General features: G+C 46.7%; 1 protein-coding gene across 3 annotated transcripts in view; it reads right to left on the bottom strand.

Annotated features, from left to right (window-relative positions):
- Positions 1–22,266, bottom strand: part of LOC149322142 ((E3-independent) E2 ubiquitin-conjugating enzyme UBE2O-like) — a 148,506-nt gene that overhangs the window by 32,529 nt on the left and 93,711 nt on the right. For 2 of the 3 annotated variants that reach the window (XM_089535231.1, XM_089535241.1), the window contains one exon: positions 9,342–9,383. The exons of the other annotated variant lie outside the window; for it this stretch is intronic. In XM_089535231.1, coding sequence (XP_089391357.1) covers positions 9,342–9,383 — 42 coding nt within the window. The remainder of the gene's footprint in view (positions 1–9,341; positions 9,384–22,266) is intronic. 3 annotated transcript variants of the gene reach the window in all.

Genomic DNA, 22,266 nt, shown 5'->3' with positions numbered 1-22,266 from the left:
AACCAAAAGAATAAACTCTTCCAGAACGGTGACATAGCCCGGAAAACCCACAGAAAACCCACATGGACGCCAGCCATGGAAGCCTTTGACTTCACTTTGGACATCTCTACAGGGAGAAACTGTTCCAAGACACCCAAAGACTGGAAAAACTCAGGACCTGGAGAGCACATCTACTCTGTTCATTAGCCTTTCTGCTATGCTGCAGTTAACCTTAGCAACAGAAAAGTGAAAAAAGACATGGCACACCACACCAAAAAACAGAATCAAAAATTCAACAAATGCCACAAGCACCAGCTGAAACCCTTGCTAGACACATCATGAACCATCATCAATCTTAAAGAGTGGCAACTTTTGGAAGAAGAAACATCCATCCTATCCAAGGGAGGCAATTTCGCTGTGACTGCCACCAGAATCTGAGTTGAAGACATCGTTGCCCAAGTTGAATCTGCCCTCCACCATCTCCCGGAGGAGGAAGCAGAAGAGATAAGAAGAGAAACTGCAAGGATTCTACATAAGGCAAAACCACTACACAGCAACATAACCAAAAAAAGAAAGAAAAGCCATCAAGGATCTCAGTTTGGATCCAGAAATCATTTTCCCAGCACACAAAGGCAATGCCACAGTAATCACAGAAACAAAACATACAAACAAAAAATCAGGGAACTCCTGGATCGTGCAACATGCAGAAAACTGAAATAGGACCCAGTCAACAAAATCACCAGGAAAACGAAAACCTTGATCAAAAACTCTTTAATTCAGCCAATCACATGGCAAAGTCTATGCAAATCTGAGGCTCTCCCACCCATACTGGACGGACTTCCCAAGATCCACAGGGATTCCATTCCACTCCGACCCATAATGAGCACCACTAGATCCCCCACATATGACTTGGCCAAGTTTCTGGCCACATAATTGAAAACCCATATAGGGCAAACTTCCCACTACATCAAGGACTCAGTTCACTTCATAGAAAAAATCAGCAACCTAGAACTCAAACCTGGATATAAACTAATCAGCTTTAATGTGGTCTCCCTGTTCAAAGTCCCCATAATAGACACTATGGCATTCATCCAGCTAATGTTTCTGAAAGATATCACAGCCTTTGTTTGATGTTTGAACATTGCCTCACCACAATTCTATGAGCAGAGAGATGGGGTAGCCATGGGAAGCCCTCTGAGCCCTGTGACAGCAATTTTTTACATGGAACACTTTCAAAATCAAGCCCTGGAAACAGCAGCAAAAAAGCCCATGACATGGTTCCGATATGATATGTGGATGACACTTCCACCATCTGGAAACAAGGATAAGAAGATCAGACCATGTTTTTGAACCATCTGAACAACATCCATCCAACATCCAATTTACCAATTTATCAGAAAAAAGAAAAGGAAGGAATATTACTGTTCTTGGATGTCCTGGTCATCTGCAAATTGAACCAACAACTGGGCCACACGATATACAGAAAACTTACACATACGGACAGATATCTACATAAGAACTCCAACCATCACCCAGGACAAAAAAAGGAACACAATAAAAAACACTAGCAGACCACACAAAAAGGATCTGTGAGCCCCACTCCCTGGATGATTAATTGAAGCACTTAAACTGGGATTACAGGCTAACAGGTTACTCCAAATCAGACATCAGAAGAGCTGCCAGACCCAGAAAAAAACCACTGGAGTGAAGACAGACAACCACCCAAAAGGAAGGTATTTTTACCATACATTAAAGAAGTCACAAACAGAATAGAGAAATTGATGGGGAAATGCAACCTCCAAATGATCTACAGACTGACCAAGAAAATGCATCAAATGCTGCACTCAGCATAGGACAGGACAGACCTTCTCACTGGCACAGGGGTTTACTGCATACTATGCAGCTGTGGGCAGGTCTACATAGGGACCACTAAATGCAGCGTTCAAACATGAATCAAAGAACATGAAATACACTGCAGACTGAGCCAGCCAGAAAAACTAGCATTAGCAGAACATGTCATAAATCAACCTGGGCATAGAATGCTATTTGAAAACACTGAAATTCTAGACCATGCCAGGAACTGCCCAGTCAGAATGCACAGGGAGGCCACTGAAATCCACAAACACCTGGGCCACCTCAACAGGAAGGACAAAACACTGAAAGTAAACAAAATTTAGCTACCAGTCCTGAAGAACACCAAAATCAAGACATGCAAATGAACACCACCCAAGGTCAGGGGGTTTCCCCACAGCAATTAAATAGTCATACTCATCCTCCCGCATATCATCCCACCCTGAGGCCTTGCTATTCAACAACAGACCAACACACAGATTAACATGTAAATCACTTCCTTCCAATCAAGGGACATGCATGCTGCTATTCCGCCACCCAGCTACAGATGCAGGCGAAATGTCAGGAATAAACTCTTCCAGAATGCAGCCACACAGCCTGGAAAACCCACAGAAGCTATGGACACTGGCCATGAAAGCCTTTGATTTCACAAAGCACTGAACAGTAAGAAGAACCCATAGCGCAACATCAGTGTGGAAGGAGTAATCGTGTAGAATGTTTAGGAATCAGGACTTTGGGTCTAGAAAAAGTCAACAAATGGAGTAGCAGCATGCAACTATGAAATTCCTGAAGCAGGATGACTATTTAGGACACAGTTATTCTGCTTTACTCCTTTCACTCATTTCACTTCTAATGGCCTGCTTACATGAGGGAAACAATCCACCCACTAATCCCGAATCTGGCACAATTAGAACATACAATGCATGGTATTTCCCCTGAATCTGGTGCAATTAGGGCACAGGACACACAGCCCTATCAGCATGCCTTAAAATGAATTTTAAAAACTCAATTTTTTCTCTAAAGTTACCAGGAAACTACAGGGTTTCCTGTGTGTAAACAATGAATTCATCCTGGATTTGTGGAGCGGGGGAGAACAGATCACTACTTGCCAGGTGGTGCCATGTTCTTCTGTCAGATAATGCTGCTGCTGCCTTTCCTCCATCAACTCTCAGGGCCAGGACAGATCCCTGTCTGGCAGGCATTTACAAATGTCTGGCCCAGTTCCATGCCTGGAAGGATGGTTACAAAAGCTTTTTCCTCCTCTGCATTGAAGCTGGTGGCATGTATTGAGGTCAGAACGAGGTGCTGGGTGCCCCACAAGAGGGTAAACGTTATTCTGGGCAGGGAACTGGCCCAAACATTGGTAAATGGTGGTGCCTACAAGGCAGTGATTTATCCTGGCTCTAGGACCTGACCAAAGAAAAACAGCATCGGCAGACCACAGCAACATCTGCAGGGACACATGTAAACAACGTCTGCAGAGGAAACTGCTTCTAGCAGCAGTTATATAGACTTAGGCTGCTAGCTCTGCCCTCCAGTGACTCACAGAACTGACTCACAGTTTAAAAAAAAAAATTAAAACTCACCCAGGCTGCTTACCTGAAACTGTGGTTCTTTGAGTGGCCATCTGTGTCTCACACATTAGGGTGACTAAAAAGGTTACCTGTGCAAGGTGGGCAGGTCACTGTAGAATAGAAGAAAGAACAGCACAACCAAAATTGGCATCCCGACATTACCTAGAGTCAAACCTGTAGTGCTGGACAAATGTGGAAGGTTGTGACCACAGAGCAGCCTTGGAGAGGTCAGGCAGGGAGACACCTTGGAAGGAGGCAGCACATGAGGAGACAGCCTTGGCTGAGTGTGAGCGCACACCAGGGCGTTTAGCCAGTCCATAGGCCAGAAGAATAGTATATGCAATCCACTTTGCAAACCTTAGTGAAGAAATGGGGTGGCATTTTCTAGGTCCACAACAACAAACAAATACTTGCTGGTCAACCTGAACTCATTAGAATCTCGAACATAAAAGGCCAAAGCATTGCAAACATCCAGAGTATGCACAGTCTTCTTTAAAGGAGTGGGTAGCTCTGGGTAGAAAGTAGGTAGAATCATATCCTGCTAAAGGTGAAAGTCGGAGACCACCTTGGGTAAGAAAGAAAAGTCTGGTCTGAGTATGGCCTGGTGTCTGTGGAAGACCAGATAAGGCACATCGGAGCACAGAGCAGTAAGTTCTGAGGATTTTCTGGCCAAGGTGATGGTGATCTTAAATGAAAGGAGCATGAGGGAGGCCAAACCCAAAGGATCAAAGGGAGGCCTTGTAAGCTGAGTGAGCACCAAAGAGAGTGACCAAGGTGGTGTCAGAGGAGGAATTGGAGGAAAAAGATGATGGAGTTCTTTGAGAAATCTCTTTACCATAGCAGAAGTAAAGAGTTTAGTAGAGGATGAGCCTGAAGACTGGTAGGCCACAATGGCAGAGATACACCTTTTAGGGATGAGAAAGCCAGTCCTCGGTCCCTAAGGTGAGCAAAAACTGCAAAGCTGTGGAAAGTTGTACAGGTGAGGAAGGCTCCGAGCGTGCTTCAGCAAAGGCACAAAAACGTCTCCACTTGTAGGTGTAAGAATGTTTCGTGGAGTCCTTTTGTGAGGCTGGAAAGATCTTTAGAAGGGCAGGAGAGGTCAGTGTTGAATCCTCCAAGCAATCAGGTGGAGGCCACAGACATCTGGGTGAAGGATTTCTATGTTGGAGTGGGAGAGCAGATCCAGCCAAATAAGCCTAGTAGTTTGAGGTAGCATCCCTTGGATAGGTGAAGCAGGGGAGTGAAGCAGGTTGCCTCAGCCAGTACAGAGCCACAAGGATGGTATTCGACTCATCCTCTGACAGCTTGACCACCACCTTAGCTACCAGTGCAAAAGGGGGAAAGGCATACAGGAAGCAAGTCAACCAATCGAGGGGAAAGCATCCCCCAGGGAGTTCTGGCCCCTGCCTGCTCTGGTGCAGAAAAGTGGGCACTTCACATTCTTTGGGGAGGCCAAGAGATCCACCTGTGGAGTTCCCCAGTGAGATGTGATGAACTGGAATGCCTTGGATGACAGAGTCCATTCGTGATGGAGAGCCTTGCAGTGACATTGTCCTTCCCTGACAGATGGACTGCTACAGGATGGATGGAGCGGATGGTGCACCATTTCCACAGCTGTAGATCGAGGCGAAGAAAAGGTTGAGAATGAGTGCTGCCTTTGTTGATGAAGCAGACAGTGGCGGTATTGTCTGTGACAACTTGCACCACCTTGTGGCAGAGCTAGGTCTCAAAAGCTCTGAAGGCCTTGATGACAGCTAAGAGTTCTAGGGCACTGACGTGCATCTGAGACTTGATTGGAGTCCAATGGCCCTGAACACAAAGACCCTTGTAATGAGCTCCTCAGCCTGCCATGGATACATCTGTGGTGACCATCCTAGAGGGTTGTGGAAATTGGAACAGCATCCCTCCCCAGACATTCCGAAGAATGGTCCATCAATTTAAGGAGGCCCACATCTCTATTGGAAGGGGTAGTCTTTTGGACTGCCAGTCGGAAAGGTGGTCAAACACCAACAGAAATCAGTTTTGTAGGGGCCTCAACTTTATATGTGCTAGATAAGTCACAGCTGTGGTTGATGCCATGAGGCCCAGAAGCCGCTGAATGTCCCTTGCTGATGAACGGGAGAACCGAAGCCAGTTTGAATGTGAGACCAGAGAGACCTGGCTCTTCTTGTGGGAAGGTAGGCACAAGCAGTAACTGAGTCCAGAGATGCTCCTATATACATGCTGACTGGTTCCAGAATGGACTTGGAAGGGTTGATGTTAAGGCTGAAGTCTGTGAGGAGAGACAAAGCATAGCGGATGTCTATGAACAGTTGCTTGCAAGTGGGTGACACCAGAAGACAGTCATCTAGGTAAGAGAAGATCTTTTCCCTTTGAATATGAAGGTGTAAGATCACTACTGCCATGCACTTTGTGAAGACCCTGGGGTAGTGGAAAGGCTGAAGGGTAGGACAGTGCATTGATAGAAATTTCAGTCAATGGCAAAACAAAGGCATTTTTGATGCTGAGGCCGAATCACAATGTGGAAGTAAGTATCTTTCAGGTTGATAGAGGCAAACCAATCTTCTCAACAAAGGAAGGGCAGGATGGACTGTAGAGTTACCATCTTGAATTTGCATGGAGGGATGTAGTGGCTGACTCCTCTCAGGTCTAAAATAGGACGGAGGTCTCTGTCCTTCTTTGGAACTGTGAAGTACCTGGAGAAATAACCATCCAGTCTGCGCCTATCTGGGATGCATTGGATAGAAACCTTGTCAAGAAGATGGACTGGAACGAAAGATGGCAGGAGGTGGAGTACTTGAAAATTATACGGCATAGCCAAGATAAATGATGGTGAGGACCCTGGCATCTGTGGTGATCTTCCACCAAGTGTTGTAGAAGTGGGAGAGTTTGGAAATTTGAAGATGAGATGAAACAGAAAAGACTAGCTGATGTACAGGTGATGTCCTTATGGAGAGGTCAAAAATGAGATTTGGTAGAAGATGACTTCTTGGAAGACTGTTGCTGTTGTTGCTGGTAACACTGTGGCCTGAAGGGTTTCCTGGAGAAAGAAGTGGATGGCTGGGAGGAAACACAGAACTGTGAATAAGTGTGAATGAGGTCTAGAGTATGTTGTAGAAGCAGACCTGGAACGCCATTGAGGGCATAGTGATATGGTTGTATCCGGCCAGTGACACCCAACTTTTTTCTGGTAAGACTCATCTGTTTTGGTACTGAAAAGGTTTTTGCCTCAAAGGGAAGGTCTTCCACACATTGCTTGGCTCCGTCAGTGAGATTGGTGGATCTAAGCTATGCATAGCAACGGAGGGCCACAGCCCCAGAAATCAATTTGGAGGCACAAATGTCTAGCTAAATGGAACTGTTGATTCACCAGAGAAAGAGCTTCATTGTAGAGGTCCAAGGCTGCCACCTTCTGATCCTTAGTGAGGCTAGGAATAAATACTGCCACTGTTCGAGAGGAACTTCTGGTAAGTGGACATGCTGGCTTGCATGTCGCCAACTTTGGCAGAGAGTGTTGCAGAAGAATAAAAGTGCCAGCCAAAGATGTCAAACCATCTACCATCTTTATCAACCGGGGCAGAGGGCGTTTTTCCTGATGACTCAGATGTAGATTCCACCACCAGATTGTTAGGCACTGGATGTGTGAAGAGACAGGGTGCTATATCAGGTAGAAGCCTGTACAAGCTCTCTAAATGTTTAGAAGCCAGTGGTACAGATGCAGGCATAGCCCAGGAATGCTGCATAACATCAGAGAGTGAAGCCAAAAATGGCATTACCGCTGGCACAACAAGTTCTGCATTCACTGCTTGAAAGACAGAGTTTCTTGCAGGATTCGGAGGGGCATCTGTTTGAAGGCCCGGAGCTTTGGCCATTCTGGTCACCACATCAGAAAACAAGTGGATATCCTCAGATGGAGAATGGGGACCAGTATCTTCTACCTCTTCAGGTGGAGACTCTATGAAAGGGGAGGGAGATGCTGGTCCAGAAGTTTCAGTTTTGTAGTTCAACTCCTCCTACGTAGATGGCTGAGGAGCAGGCTGAGTGGAAAACTGGACTGCATGTGCAGCAGGTGCCATAGATGGTAAAGTTGTTATGGTGGTGGATGGCATCGAAAATGGTAGCACAGGAGTTACTGAAGTTGTTATCTAAGATGGGAGAGCCAACGTAGACACCAGAGGGATCACAGAGGGAATAGGTGTCTAGCAGTAGCTAGAGAAGAAGGAAGAGGATGTGAACCCATGGTTGTGGTGCGTGGAGGAGGAGAGGACACTCTTGTGTCTCGTGGTTCTGACCAGAGAAAGAGCAATGGAGGAGTGGTAAGTCTGAAGTGATGATTGGACCGAGTGGAGCAGTACCTATATGACGATTTGGATCAGGACTGGGAACATTCTTGATACCGAGATGACACATGGTAGGGGAGTTTCCTGCGATTATATCAATCCCAATAAGAAGAAAAGTAGGACCTGCATAAGGATGGTCCTCTCCAGTAGTCCTCTGTCCTAAATCGCTGCATATATGAAGCTGAGGTATAGGGAGAATAGTCTCCACGGTAGTACAGCCTCAAGTAGGAGCAGGACAGGTCAGGACGATCCCTATAGGGAGCTGGAAAGTTACAAGATCTGGCCAGTGAAGCGCATCAGGATCATGGATATGGAGGAGAAAGAGAGCCTGTAAGCCCTCACTGGGGAGGCCAAGATCTGGGATGGTAACAACGCTGAGATTGGAGACAATGGACAAAACATCGTGTCAACAGCGGCAAAACTTTTGGCGTGGGCTCGGAAGATGGCATTAGAGTAGTGCTCAATAATAATGTTGACAGCTCCCCCGGCATTGAGTCCACAAGGGGGACCAGAAGGGGAGTAGAAGTGGCCAGCCCAGAAGATCTCAGTATCGAAGTCGAGGTGGTTATTGGAGCCGATATTGAGGGCTTAGCATGCTCATACTTCTTCTTAGTTTTCCCAGGGTCGATGTCTGACCCGCCCTCAGGACCCAGAGGCTGCTTCTTGACCTTTTGTGCATGAGGCTTCATTGGCTGGGAAACCAAAGGTACCTCTTGTAAGGAGGGAGAAGAGACAGCAGGGCTCACTACCAAAAAGGGAGACTCCATACTGTCTGCAGATGATACCGAGGCCAATGGTATCAAGACTGTTGGTACTGAGGAAGTCAGTATTGAGGCAGTCAATGTTGGAAGATTTAGTTCTTTGAGATATCTTTGGAATTCTCAGTAGTTTTGAAACAGGAACAAGCATCAGAGGACCCTTAGTGGTGGTTGTGCGTTTGACCACCGACAAAGACTGCTCCCAACAAAAGAGTTTGAGGCGTTGAGCCCTGTTGCAAAGTGTCTGGGTTATAAAAGAGCGGCAAACTGAACAATGCTCAAAAATGTGGCTTTCTCCAAGACAAAAAAAGACACAGAGTCCGTCTGTGAGTGCAACTTTCTGATGAAGGGAAATACAAAACTTAAAGTTGGGTGGGAACCAGGAAGAAAAAACTACTACTTTTTGGGGGGAGTGGTAAAAAATGAAAGACTAAGAAGAAAGAAAAAACTAAAGGAAATATATGCAAAATAGCAATTTGTGACCGTACACGAGAGTGCTCAGCTACAGAACGACCAAGATGAAGATACTTTTGTGGTGGACAAAAGAGAACTGAATGTGGAGCTAGGTTGGCAGGCTTGGGCATGCTCAAGACACAGGAGAGGGTGAGCCAAACCTGCCATACTGCTCAGATTTTGAACCTCTGAATGGAGTCTCTGCACAGGCACAAAACCCTAATGTGTGAAGCACAGAGACTACAAAGAAAAACAGCTTTCCTAGTCCTTGTGCAGGGACTGGCCTGGAATGCCTCTGGCAGCAGTTATATAGACTTAGGCTGCAAGCTTCACCCCCCAGTGACTCACAGAAGTGACTCACAGTTTAATTTTTTAAAAAAACTCACCCAGTCAAAATAGTTGCCGATAAACAGCTCTTCTTCTTCTCCCTGTGCAACAAATTATCAACGTTAAGCCAAGCAACACCAGGCCAATTTCTAACATAAAAAACTAAATTATTATTACTACTACTACTACTACTACTACTACTACCACCCCATCCTTCTTCCAAGACTGGGACTCGGGGCGGCTTACAACATTAAATTTCCCAAAGCCAGCTGAAGGGAGAGATGAACAGGTTGCTCACCTGTAACTGTGTTTCTTCGAGTGGTCATCTGCGAATTCACACAAATGGGTTTATTCTGCGCCTGCGCAGCAATCCTCGGAAACTTCTAGAATCTCCGGGCAGAAAGCAATGTATCTTTTTGCAACTTTTTGGCGGTAGCCCCGCCCACCCATATATAAGGCCCCTAGTGGCCCGCTCCTCTTCAGTTCCGAATGAGCCGCTAATCAGCGCAGCAACAAGCGTAGTCAAATGAGCAGACACTGAGGGGATGGATGGGCGGGTTTGTGTGAATTCGCAGATGACCACTCGAAGAAACACAGTTACAGGTGAGCAACCTGTTCTTCTTCTTCGTGGTCTCTGCGAATCACACAAATGGGTTTAGACTAGCGAGCTGTAGTCTGTGGAGGAGGGAGTGTCAAAAGCAAACAGTCAAATGACAATAAATATATAAACCAAGCACCTGAGTGATTTATTTACAGAACACAGGTTAGTGCATGGCAGACAGTAACACTGCCCTCCCGAAGGCTGCATCATGCCTGGCCCTTGCATCCAGCCTGTAATGTCTAATAAATGTCAATGGCTGGGACCAGACAGCTGCCTTACACACATCCTCAAGGGGAATCCCCGTCAAAAAGGCTGAGGATGCGGCTACCGCCCTAGTTGCATGGGCTCTAACCCGACCTGGTAGAGGCTTCCCGGCCAGTTCATAGCAGAGGTGGATGGTGTTGGCCACCCACTTGGAGAACCTCTGCTGTGACACCGGCAGCCCCTTTTTGGCTTTGGAGTAACATACAAAAAGTCTCTCCGAACGCCTGGAAACAGCAGTCCTGTCCAAATAGAACGCCAGTGCCCTGCGGACATCCAGGGCATGGAGCTGGCGCTCAGAGTCCGTGGTCGGATTGGGAGCCAGAGTCGGCAAAACAATGTCCTGGTTGATATGAAAGGCAGACACCACCTTAGGCAAGAAAGTGATGTCTGTCTGGAGCACCACCTTGTCCTTATGGAAACGGAGGAAGGGTCGGTCCATCCTCAGGGCACACAGTTCACCAGCTCGGCGGGCTGATGTGATAGCTACCAAGAAGGCTGTCTTCCAAGTCAGGAGTCTCAGGTCTGTGGTAGCTAAGGGCTCAAAGGGCTTGGATACCAAATGTGCCAGGACGGTGTCTAGACTCCACTGCGGTGTAGGGTCTAGAATAGGTGGATGCAAATTGTTGAATCCCTTAAGGAACCTCTTTATGAGAGGATCCCCAAACAGAGAAGGTTTGTCCCGAAACAGGTAGTGAGATGAAATGGCTGACAGGTAGCACTTGACAGAACTCAAGGAGAGACCTGCGCCTGATAAAGTCATGAGGAATTCCAGGACTACAGGGATGGAGACATGGGATGGTGGAATGTCCTTTGCTTGTAGAAAGGTTAGGAACCTATCCCATTTGTAGGCATAGGACCTCTGTGTGGACGGCCTTTGTGCTGCCTTAATGATGTCCTGTACACCGGATGGAAGTGTCCTCAGGATCGAATCCTCCATGCTACCAATGGGAGAGATTGCATCTCGGGATGGTGGACTTGTCCGTCGTGGAGAGATAGCAGGTCGGGCCGATGCTCCAGACGGAGATGGTCTTGCGCTCGTTGTAGGAGCGGAGCAAACCAAGGCTGCCTGGGCCACCACGGGGTTATCAGGATTGCGTCCGTGTGGTCTGCCAACATTTTTAAGAGGACCCGTGTGATCAGAGGAAACGGGGGGAAGGCATACAAGAGGCCCTGAGTCCAGTTGAGCTGGAAGGCGTCCCCTTCCGACCTTGGCTCTCTGTACCGTGAGCAAAATCTTGCAGTGTGGGCGTTCAGCCGGGAGGCGAACAGGTCGAGGAGGGGGGTTCCCCAACAATTGAAGAGTCGGGACACCACGTCTGGATGCAGTCTCCACTCGTGGCAAGTGGAGGGTGACCTGCTGAGATGGTCTGAAAGGTCGTTCTGGTCGCCGGGCAGATGGATGCATTGAAGCAGAATCTTGTGTGCTATGCACCATTCCCAAATGCGGATGGTGACTGACAGCAGCGTCCTCGACCTTGTACCGCCTTGCTTGTTGAGGTAGTACATGACGGTGGTGTTGTCGGTGAGAAGAAGTACCACCTTGCTCTCGAGGACCTACTGAAAGGCTCTGAGTGCTTTCTCCACGGCAAGCATTTCCAGGACATTGATGTGACCATTTGTCCTTTATTGTAAGGTCCAGTGTGTGGGCGCCCCATCCTTGCAGGGAGGCGTCCGTAGTCAGGGAGAGATCTGGTTGAGGGGGTAGAAATGGCATCCCCACACAGACGTTGTCGGACTGGAGCCACCATCGCAGAGACCGTTGTACAGTCCTTGGGATGGTGAGTAACTTGGTAGCCGTGTCTCGGACGGGGTCGAACACGGAAAGGAACCAAGATTGAATGGGTCTGAGGTGCAGTCTGGCCCACGGTGTGACGAAAGTGGTGGAGGCTAGGTGTCCCATGGCGACTTGCACTGCACGGGCCTGAAGCCGTCTTCGGCGGAGGCAAGGCTGCAGAGGTGCACAGAGGGTTTGGAACCTTGTCTCTGGAAGGAATGCCCTCATCTGTACAGAGTCCAGTGTTGTTCCTATAAAGTCTATTCGATTGGTAGGAGTCAAGTTGGACTTGTCGAAGTTGACTTGTAGTCCCAGTGCTTGCAGCAGGGATAGAGTGAATTCGAGTTGCCCGAGCAGGGTGTCCTTGGAGGGCGCTGTGAAGAGCCAGTCGTCCAGGTATGGGAAAACTGTGATCCCTCTTTGACGCAGGTACGCCACCACAGGTGCCATGCATTTGGTGAAGACCCTGGGAGCTGTGGAAAGGCCGAAGGGAAGGACTCGGTACCGGTAGGCCTGCTGGCCGATGGCGAAGGCGAGGAACCTTCGGTGGTCCTCCAGGATCGCAATGTGAAGATAGGCGTCCCTCAAGTCCAAAGTCACGAACCAGTAGCCTTCCTGCAGGAGTGGTAAAATAGAAGCAAGGGTTACCATCCTGAACCTTTTGTAAATAATGAATTTATTAAGGGCCCGTAGATCCATTATTGGTCTGAGGCCAGAGTCTCTCTTCGGTACGGTGAAGTATCTAGAGAAAAAACAGCGCTTGAAATCAGAGGGGGAGACAGGTTCAATAGCACCTTTGTCCAAAAGAGTGCGCACTTCGTCAAGAAGGGTGTCCGAGGGGAGAGTGGAAACAAAAGCTCCAGTTGGTGGGAGCTGGGAAAACTCTAGGGCATAGCCCCTACGGACGATGTTAAGTGCCCAAGAGTCACTGGTAATGGCGGCCCAGGTGTCAAAGAAGGGGCTCAGCCTATTGGAGGTGACGAGGTGCGCCGGAACCCATCAGAATCTCTTCTTGCCCCGGCCGTCCTTCTTCCTATAGCCCTGTTGGTATCTGGGCTGGGAAGATTGACGCCTGTCTGTTGGAGGAGCAGGTGATCGGGAGGATCGGCCTTGAGGCTGGGTGTCCTGATGGTAGGGACGGTCCTGTGGTTGGAAGCGGTAGTGGCCGCCTGGGTGCCAGGGGCGCTGACTAGTGTACCTCTGTCGGGGGGACTTGGATGTGGAGGATGACATACCGTGCTTTTTGGCGGCAGTCTTCATCCTATAACGGAAACTGAGTTTCTCATCCGTGTCCCGGTGAAACAAGCCCGAGTTGTCAAAGGGCATGTCTTCTATGGCTGCCTTCGCTTGTGGAGTGAGGTCTGAAGACCGGAGCCACGTGTAGCGCCGGAGGGCTATAGAGCCGGAGAGGACCTTCGACGCACAGTCCGTCGAGTGCCTCGCGGAAATGATCTGCTGTCCGCCTATCAGGTGGATCTCATTCCTCAGTGCAGACATCATCCGCCTCCTATCATCCGGCAGGTCAGCGATGGTGGGGTCCATCTTTTCTATGAGGTACTGCAGGTAGGCTCCCATGCAGGCCGTGTAGTTAGCCACCTTCAAATCCAGGGCCGCTGAGGCGTAAAACTTTTTAGCTAGCCCATCCAGTTTTTTGCTGTCCTTGTCAACTGGAGAAGACGAGGACTTTGGGACGAAGACGGATTGGGCTCCTTCCACGATAGCCGAATTGAGCTTGGGGTGGTTGGAGAGCCAAGAAGGCGCCGAAGGAGTGACCCGATAGAGGTTTTCAATCCTACGGGACGTCGACGGGATGGTGGCCGGTGCGTCCCAGGAGCGCTTGGCAATTTTCTCTAGTGATGGGAGATATGCCAAGGCTGGTGGAGCTGGGGCAGAACCGTGGATCCTCCTCTCCACCGGATCGAGGGCGTCGTCCTCTGGATGGGCGACTTCCAATTTAAGGGCATCCGCCATCCGGATAACCCTGTCAGCAAAGGACCTGACGTCGTCCGTGGGGGACGGGACCGCAGGTCCCTCCGGGACGAATGGAGCCTCATCATCGTCGGAGGGTGACGCAGAGCGTGGGGATCTCGATCTGGATCTTGATGGAGATCTGCTACGCTTCCTGGGCGACAAGTCGGTAGTGGCCAAGTCATCCAGACCGTGAGGGGCATCAGTGTGGCGACGGTCCCGTGAGTAGTCCCAGATGTTGCGCCGTAGGCGGGACGGATCTACCGGGATAAGGTATTGCCCGGTACGGTGGTCGAAGACGAGATCCGGGAAGGCATCAAACAGATCCTGGTCTCGTTCCATGGAGTCTGGACGGTCCGGATCCAAGGCAGCATCCGCCTCAGCCCCTAGTGCGGCCGATCCTTCCTCGGGGGGGAGCGGGGACACTCTCTGTCCCGTATGGCGGGACGTGGTCTTACCACAGGAGAGGGAGAACGGGGTCTGGCTCTCTGTGGGGATAGGGGAGCATCGGAGTCGTGGAGCTCCCCTTCAGACTCAGAACCCAAGTCCACGATCTGCAGGGCGTCCGCCGGTGCAGAGAGGTGGCTTGCAAGGAGGACCCTGGGCTCTAAGGGTACAATCCGGGAAGACGCCGGTACTGGAGTTGGGGTCTTCGCCAGCTCGGCTACTGGGGATGTAGACGGTGCTGGCCTCGACTCAGGTGGAGGCACTGAGACCGTACTTGGAGGGCCCTTGCGACGGCTCTTGGCTGGCGGAGATGAAGAACGGGCCCGTTTCTTCTCGTGGTCAGAGCGTTTGTCCCCTCTCCTCTTAGAGGCTCTGGGAGCGTCCGCGTCTCCAGAGGCTCCAGAACCACTGGGCTGGCTCAAAACCTTCTCGTAGAGCGCAGCCTTAAGTGTCTGGTCCCTGTTCTTCAGGGCCTGGGCCGACATAGCTTTACAGTGGGGGCAGTTGCCAGGAATGTGGGACTCCCCCAGGCAAAGGACACATTTTTCATGGCCATCGGCCTTAGGGATTTTCACCCCGCACTTAGTACACTGCTTGAACGAGGCCATGGTAATCAAGTCCGTTACCGGTCCGAGGTCAAGCTGTAAGATCACGAAGAAGACAAGCCGACAGGGAAAGTCCGAAGAATGGTCAAGTGAAAGTCCGAAGGTCAAATGCCAGAGATTCAAATCGAAAGAACAACAAGATGCAAGCGAAGTTCCTCAAGCTGCTTAGCGCGGCGGAATGAAGGAACTGAAGAGGAGCGGGCCACTAGGGGCCTTATATATGGGTGGGCGGGGCTACCGCCAAAAAGTTGCAAAAAGATACATTGCTTTCTGCCTGGAGATTCTAGAAGTTTCTGAGGATTGCTGCGCAGGCGCAGAATAAACCCATTTGTGTGATTCGCAGAGACCACGAAGAAGAAAAAAACATTGTCCCTCCACAGTGCTCTGTATCATAAATGTCTCTGCCTCCACACAGGTCTTACCTACCATAAAAGAACAAACTATCAAAGAGATAGTCATAGATGCTAAGTAATGATGTGAGATGTGAAGGCTCAGGAAATTTTTAAAAGGAAACTTCAGGAACAGCAACAACAACAACAAAACATACCCCCAACAAAGCCATCTTTTTCCAGAAACATGGATTATAGGATATTATTTTTACGAAAGATTAATAAAAGGGTATGTGTGGCTAGCCAACCAACATGGCATTGTATAAAGAAAGAGCAGGGCTGGATCTTAACAATCTTTCCCAATTGGGGTCTAATTAACTGGAGATTGAATCTCAAAACAGCATACCTGATGCAAGGAAGAAAATGCCTCACCAATTAATGAATTTTGAGATTTTACCCCTTGGCTAAAGAACACAAAATCCTACCAGAAGAATCACACTCACCGAGACAAACTGTCATAATATGTGAATCAAACAGAGGGAGTAAAGGAGGGAGAGGAGACCACACTCCATCTTCGGATCTACCTTTCCCTGAAGTTTTAGAAAAGCTTTGAGATAACTTAGTAAGAGGTCTCCAGAAAGACTGGGCTCTTGCACTTGAACCTCTATATGCAAAATTATCAGCACTTACAAGGCATATACATGATATAGAAGAGACAGCAAATGCAGCTCTTCAGCAGGGGACTTTACATGAAGACAGAATATAGAAACTAGAGCAGGTAAATTATTACCTCCAAAACAAGGCTGAAATCCTGGGAAATCAAGCAAAACACCTGAACATACACTTAAGATGGGTTGTGGAACATGCAGAATGAGATGACTTACTGTCATTCTTGATTAATTGGATTAATAGTATCTGTCCAGACCTGCATCTTAAACCATCTGATATTGAAAGGTCAAACAGATCCTTAACCTTGTATTACAGATCAAATACTTCCCCACAGGACATTGTTATTCTATTTGCCCCACTATCAGTAGAAAGTGAAAGTATGGTATCTCTGATCTCACCTACCAAGGCCACAAATAACAAGTATTTCAAGATCCCTATTCTCTGAAACTCTGCAAAAGAGGCACACCTTCAAACCATTCACAACCCTACTACAACAAGCAGGTGTGAAATACAAGTGGAGATTCCCATTTAAATTGATAATTACTCAAGGTGAGACAATCAGGTCTTGGACTTCTAGAGAACAAATGCTGCTTGTCTGTGAAGCTCCTGACATCAATGCCCCCCATGAGTTAGAGAGGGAAATAAAGCAAGAAATTTTCTTTTCTAATCGAATGGTTATGGCCCAAGAAAGCTCAGAATGGCGAACAGTCAAATGGAGAAAAGAAGACAAGAAAGGAAAAGAATCCACACCCTGAATTGAGGATCTTGCTACCCATGAGTAACTGAAATTCATGTTGTCATTTTAACAGTTCTTCTTTGGCCTTTAATCTGGTGCTGCAGGGAAACTGCTTTCTGTTCTGCCAACACCAAGGCAATCCACCAGATGGCCACCCGCTTATATCTTCGTCAGCTAGACATTGATATAAGGAGCTGATTTCGTACAGCTCTAAAAGGCTTTTGCCATAACTCCAGGTCTGGTAGAATGGTGCAGTTTGGCTGAATTTTTTTGAACATCCCAGACTCTGAATTGTGGCTCCTGCACTCCACCGACTACTCATTAAACCAGACTCATCTAAAAATCAACAAACTGCTTTCTGTTCGTCAGAAGGGAATGAAATTTGAAAGCCCAGCAAACACGTCTGAGGGGATCAAGCCTGCCATGTTTAAGAAGAATATGCACAGAGAGTTTTCTTTATGCAAGTGCTGTTTTCACAATAGTTAGATAAGTGTGTATTAAGTGTGTACTGTTTTTATAGTCTACTGTTTTAGAGTTGTTTTAATGATAAGGTCATTACAGTGGGCCCTCCCCATATGCAGGGATCCGTTCCAGACCCCCCTGCATATGGGGAAAAACATGTAAGCTCAAACCCCATTAGTTTGAATGGGGGAGCGTTTCTGCATTTGGCATGGCATGCACGCCATTCATTCCCCAGTGGCTTAACCTTCCGCGTAAGGTTAAAGCTACGTATAGCGTGCCCGTGTATGGCGCAGGCACGGTTTACTTTATAATTTTTGCTGCTTTTTGATTTTAGATTGTACACCATTGGCAGGGTTTACCTGTATCTTGTTTGATGATTATGTAAAGCATCGTACAAACTTACGGTGCTATATAAATAAACAACAACAGCAATAATACGAATTTAAAAACAAGAATTCCTGTCTCCATGCCAGAGCAGGAAAATGAAAAGCAGAAAAATTGATAATTTCTTCTATTACCACTTCTAATTGAATTATAGAAAATCTCCCTGAAAAAATTGTGGAAGAATTTCATAAATTCTATTCAAAACTATATACATCTGACGTTCCAGCAGATTTAAATTTAAATAACTGGATGGGATCTCTTAAGCTAAAAAAAACACGCACACTTGCTCCTTCATACACCTTTCTGCTAAATAAACCTATGCAATTAGAAGAAATAAAGAAAGCTATAACTAAGCTACAGCCTGGGAAATCCTCTGGCCCAGAGGGTTCTCAGGGGAATTGCTTTATGATGACTTGGCATCTCATTTAAATAATAATAATAATAATAATAATAATAATAATACTGTTTATTTATAGCCCGCTTTTCCAGGGAGATCAAAGCGGGTTACAACAGGGGTACTAAACAATGTACAATTTACAACAGTATCTACATTATAAAATCTCAAAAATACATCAATATTTAAAAACAAGATAAAAATTACAAACATTAAAACCATCACAATAACTAGCTCAAAAGTGCTAGTGTAATGGGGAGAGAGCAGATATCACAATACCTAGGGGAAGGCCTGTTGGAAGAGGTAGGTCTTCAGCTTCTTCCTAAACAGGTCAAGGGAGGTAACCGAGCGGAGCTCGCCGGGAAGAGAGTTCCAAAGCTGCGGGGCCGAGATGGAAAACACCATCTGTGCAGTCACGGTGTACTTCATAACAGGAACCCTCAACAATTGCTTCCCGGCCAATCTGAGAGTGCGGGGTGGATTATATGGGGAGAGGCGGTCCTCCAAGTACCCTGGGCCCAAGCCATTTAGGGCTTTATAGGTAATAACCAACACCTTGTATTGCGCCCGGAAGCGAATGGGCAGCCAGTGAAGATCTTGCAAAATAGGTGTTATGTGGCCAGTCCTGCAGCATCCAGTGACTAGCCTTGCTGCCATGTTCTGTACTAGTTGAAGCTTCCGGGTTTGGTACAAGGGTTGCCCCATGTAGAGCATGTTACAGAAATCCAACCGAGAGGTCACCAGAGCATGTACTACCGTTTCAAGGTCCCCCCGGCCTAGGAAGGGTCGCAGCTGGCGGATCAGCCGAAGCTGATAACAAGTGCTCCTGACTGTCGCATCCACCTGAGATGTAAGGTGGAGCGACGAGTCCAGGAGCACCCCCAGACTGCGAACTGAGTCCTTCAGGGGAAGCGTGATCCCATTCAGGACAGGTGGACAAATCTCCATTCCCAGGCCAGGGGAGCCTATCACGAGTACTTGCGTTTTCTCTGGATTCAAGCTGAGTCTGTTTTCCCTCATCCAGCCCATTACTGACTCCAGACAGGCATCTAGAGGAGAGATGCCATCCCTGGTCACTGCATCAGTCGGAGACACAGAGAAACATATTTGGGTGTCATCAGCGTACTGATAACACCGCGCCCCGTGTCTCCGGATGATCTCTCCCAGCGGTTTCATGTAAATGTTAAATAGCATTTAAATAATTTAATCAATGAAAATTTAAAAACTGGTCAAACCCCAGCAAGTTGGTATAGGACTCGCATAGTTCCCATTCCTAAAACAGGAGAGGAGAACCCTGAAACCAAAGCTTTCTGTCCTATAGCACTTCTTTACCAAGACACAAAACTTTTTACCCCAATCCTAGCTGCCAGAATAAACAGTTTCATACCAGAATACATAAACTCAGATCAGGTAGGCTTCATGTTGGTAAGAGGCATGACTGACTCAATCTGCAGAGTTCTAAATATCATCCATCATGTCTAAAACACCACTAGCTCTCTTATATCTGGATGTGCTAAAAGCATTTGACAGTGTGGAATGGTGGTAGTGTTTCCCCCAAAATAAGACACATTTATTTTTCCTCAAGAAGACACGCTATGGCTTATTTTCAGGGGATGTCTTATTTTTTATCATGTTCGGTACAAGAATCTACATTTATTCAAATATAGGCCTGATACACACGGGCATAAAGTAGTGTACCGCTGCCAATTCTAGGGTTCCAGACTGTGCGGCAACTGCATGGTCCGGAACTGTAGAATGTGCGGATGCCACCATGATGATGTGCACGATGCACAGCATCCACATGTCCGTGACGCAAAGAGAAGTCGTAAGGGCTGCATTGCAGCCCTTATGACGTCTCAAGAAGAAGCTGCTCTAGGCAGCTTCTTGCCAGCAGATTGTTGGCGCGGCAACAACACGGCCCTGCCAATGATCCTGAGGAGAAAGGGCTGCTCCTTTCTCTTCTGTAGGGCTGGGGTGTTCAGGGGCATAAAGCCCCAAGGACACCCCTTTTCCGGATCATGGAGAAACGGCATTTTGCCGCTTCTCCATGGCCCAGAAAACGATGGATTGGGGCCACAGGGCTGCCAGTGAGATTGCCCTGGCCCCAATCCACCACGAAAAGGAGCAGTCTTTAATGGGCCATAGTAAAGTCGTCTTCTTCTGGAACATTGTCATAATTCTCCAAACCCGGAATTCCATCCTGAATTTTTTGTGACTCCCTTTCCTTTAGTACCACTGGCCCTAATCTTTCCACTTCCTTCCCGCCCCCTTCCGTTCCGCGCTGGTCCTATCACTATGTCTTATTTTTAAGGTATGTCTTATATTGGACAAATGCTTAGAAATCCTGCTACGGGTTATTTTATGGTTATGTCTTATTTTCAGGGTTAACAGAATATCTTTTTAGTGTTTGTATTTGGCAAATACTTGGGCTTACAAATTAATATCCAGAAATCTTTACAACAACTGAATTGAGATTATAATAATCTAAGCAAGTGTGATTAACAACAACATATCAACAATAGAAAGCCAACATCAGAGGGAAAGACAAATTGGCAGATGATGGAAAGGAAGTAAGGTATGAATGTAGAGAGAATGCAGAGGGTACAAGAAAGTGATTGAGGGTTAGAGTAAGTGAAATGAGGGTGAGAGGATATGGAAATGAAATGAGGGTGAAGAGAATAGAAAGAAGGAGGAGAGATAAGGAAGGAAGGAAGGAAGGAAGGAGAAAAGGAAGAGTGTTTGAGGAAGAAAGTAATAGAGAAGGGAATAAAGGACGGCACTAAGTTGATAGAATAGAAAAGGGAAGTAGTGAATGGCCATCATTACCAAAGAGCTCAAATCAGTGACAGATTGTTAAAATTATAAGACTGTATAGAGGTGAATAGGTTTGAAATTATATGTTTGTGTAAAATAAGAGTTGGTGTATGTTGTGATTGAAATTTTTTGACAACGTTTGTTATTTTTTTAATGATTCTATGTAATGATTTTAAAAGATTTAATAAAAAAATTTAAAAAATAAGAAAAGACCCAGGTTTCCTAAATTTACTAGACATACCAACACCAAATACGGTGGCTTGGCAATTCCTGATCTGACACTCTATTTTCAATTTTTCCAAATGAGTCATCTCACCAACCTAATATAAGAAAATTATAACACCAGATACTGTAGGTCAGCACAGAAATCAAAGACATCTCTTCATTAGAATCCACACCTATATTCACATACCATGAGGCAGAAGTTAGTAAAAGTCATAAACCCTTTTCTGTGCACATCCCTGATTATTTGGAACAAATGGGCATATGTTATACGCTGGCGTTTGATTCCAAGATTCCCTGTGTATAACAAAATCCGTGTATGCTCAAGTATATAATGGCATTGCAAAATGGTGTCCCTTATAAAAAATGGAAAATCAAGGTTTGATATTTGAAATTTATACTTTTTTGGAACATTTTCAAACCATGGATGCTTGAATCAGTGTACAAAAAATCCCTGTATAACAAGGGCCAACTGTAATTATATGCAATCACTTAATTTAATATACATATGGACAAGGTTGTTCTGTGCAAAAGTCTTGGCAATCAGATCTCAAGTTAGAGATATCAGATGCAGCTCGGTCCCGTATATGGTCCTCTGCCCCATATAAATCATGATCAGCTGATAACAAAAGAAGGAGTTTTGAAAATTATTCATAAGTCGTATTTAACACCAGTCCAGCTTTCCAGGATAATTAAAAATGCTCTACCAGGGGCTGTGGAGCTACAGGATCATATCAACATGTGTGGCTTGATTGCCCCAATGTGAACAAGTTCTGGACTGTGGTTCTAGACAGATATCTTGTATTACAGATGAAATTATTCATTTCTGTCCTGCTCTTTTATTGTTATCCTTTTATGCTAATGCTAACAGTAACCTGAAATACAGAAATATAATTGCTTTTTTCCTCATAGCAGAACATCTAGAAATAGCTAGATGTTGGAAATCAGGTGATCTAATAAAAGACAATTGGTGGAAAAGAATGTGGGACTTTTGTGTAATGGGGAAACTCCTATACAATAAGAAACTGTAATAAACACAAGAGAAAAGACACATTCTATGATGACTGGTCAAAACTGATTGAATATATTAACAATCATACATTGCAACTGTAATCTCCAGTTGCTTGCAGCTACAAAAGCAATCTGAAGCTCTCTCCATTTTCAGGAATAATGAGGGAAAGCAGCAGGGACAGACTTCAGGGGGAATGCAGGAAATCTTGGTAGAAAGGATGCTGGCACAGGGAAATGATGCTGCTGAGTCTTGGAGGAGGCGTGTAGTGGCTTGTGGGGGACTCCTTGCTGAGCGGTACAGAAG

Source organism: Sceloporus occidentalis, unplaced genomic scaffold (genome assembly GCF_023333645.1).
Source record: "Sceloporus occidentalis isolate IW3139 unplaced genomic scaffold, rSceOcc1.0.p SCAF_1, whole genome shotgun sequence".
Taxonomy (NCBI): Eukaryota; Metazoa; Chordata; class Lepidosauria; order Squamata; family Phrynosomatidae; genus Sceloporus; species Sceloporus occidentalis.
This window is presented reverse-complemented; position numbering and strand designations above follow the sequence as displayed.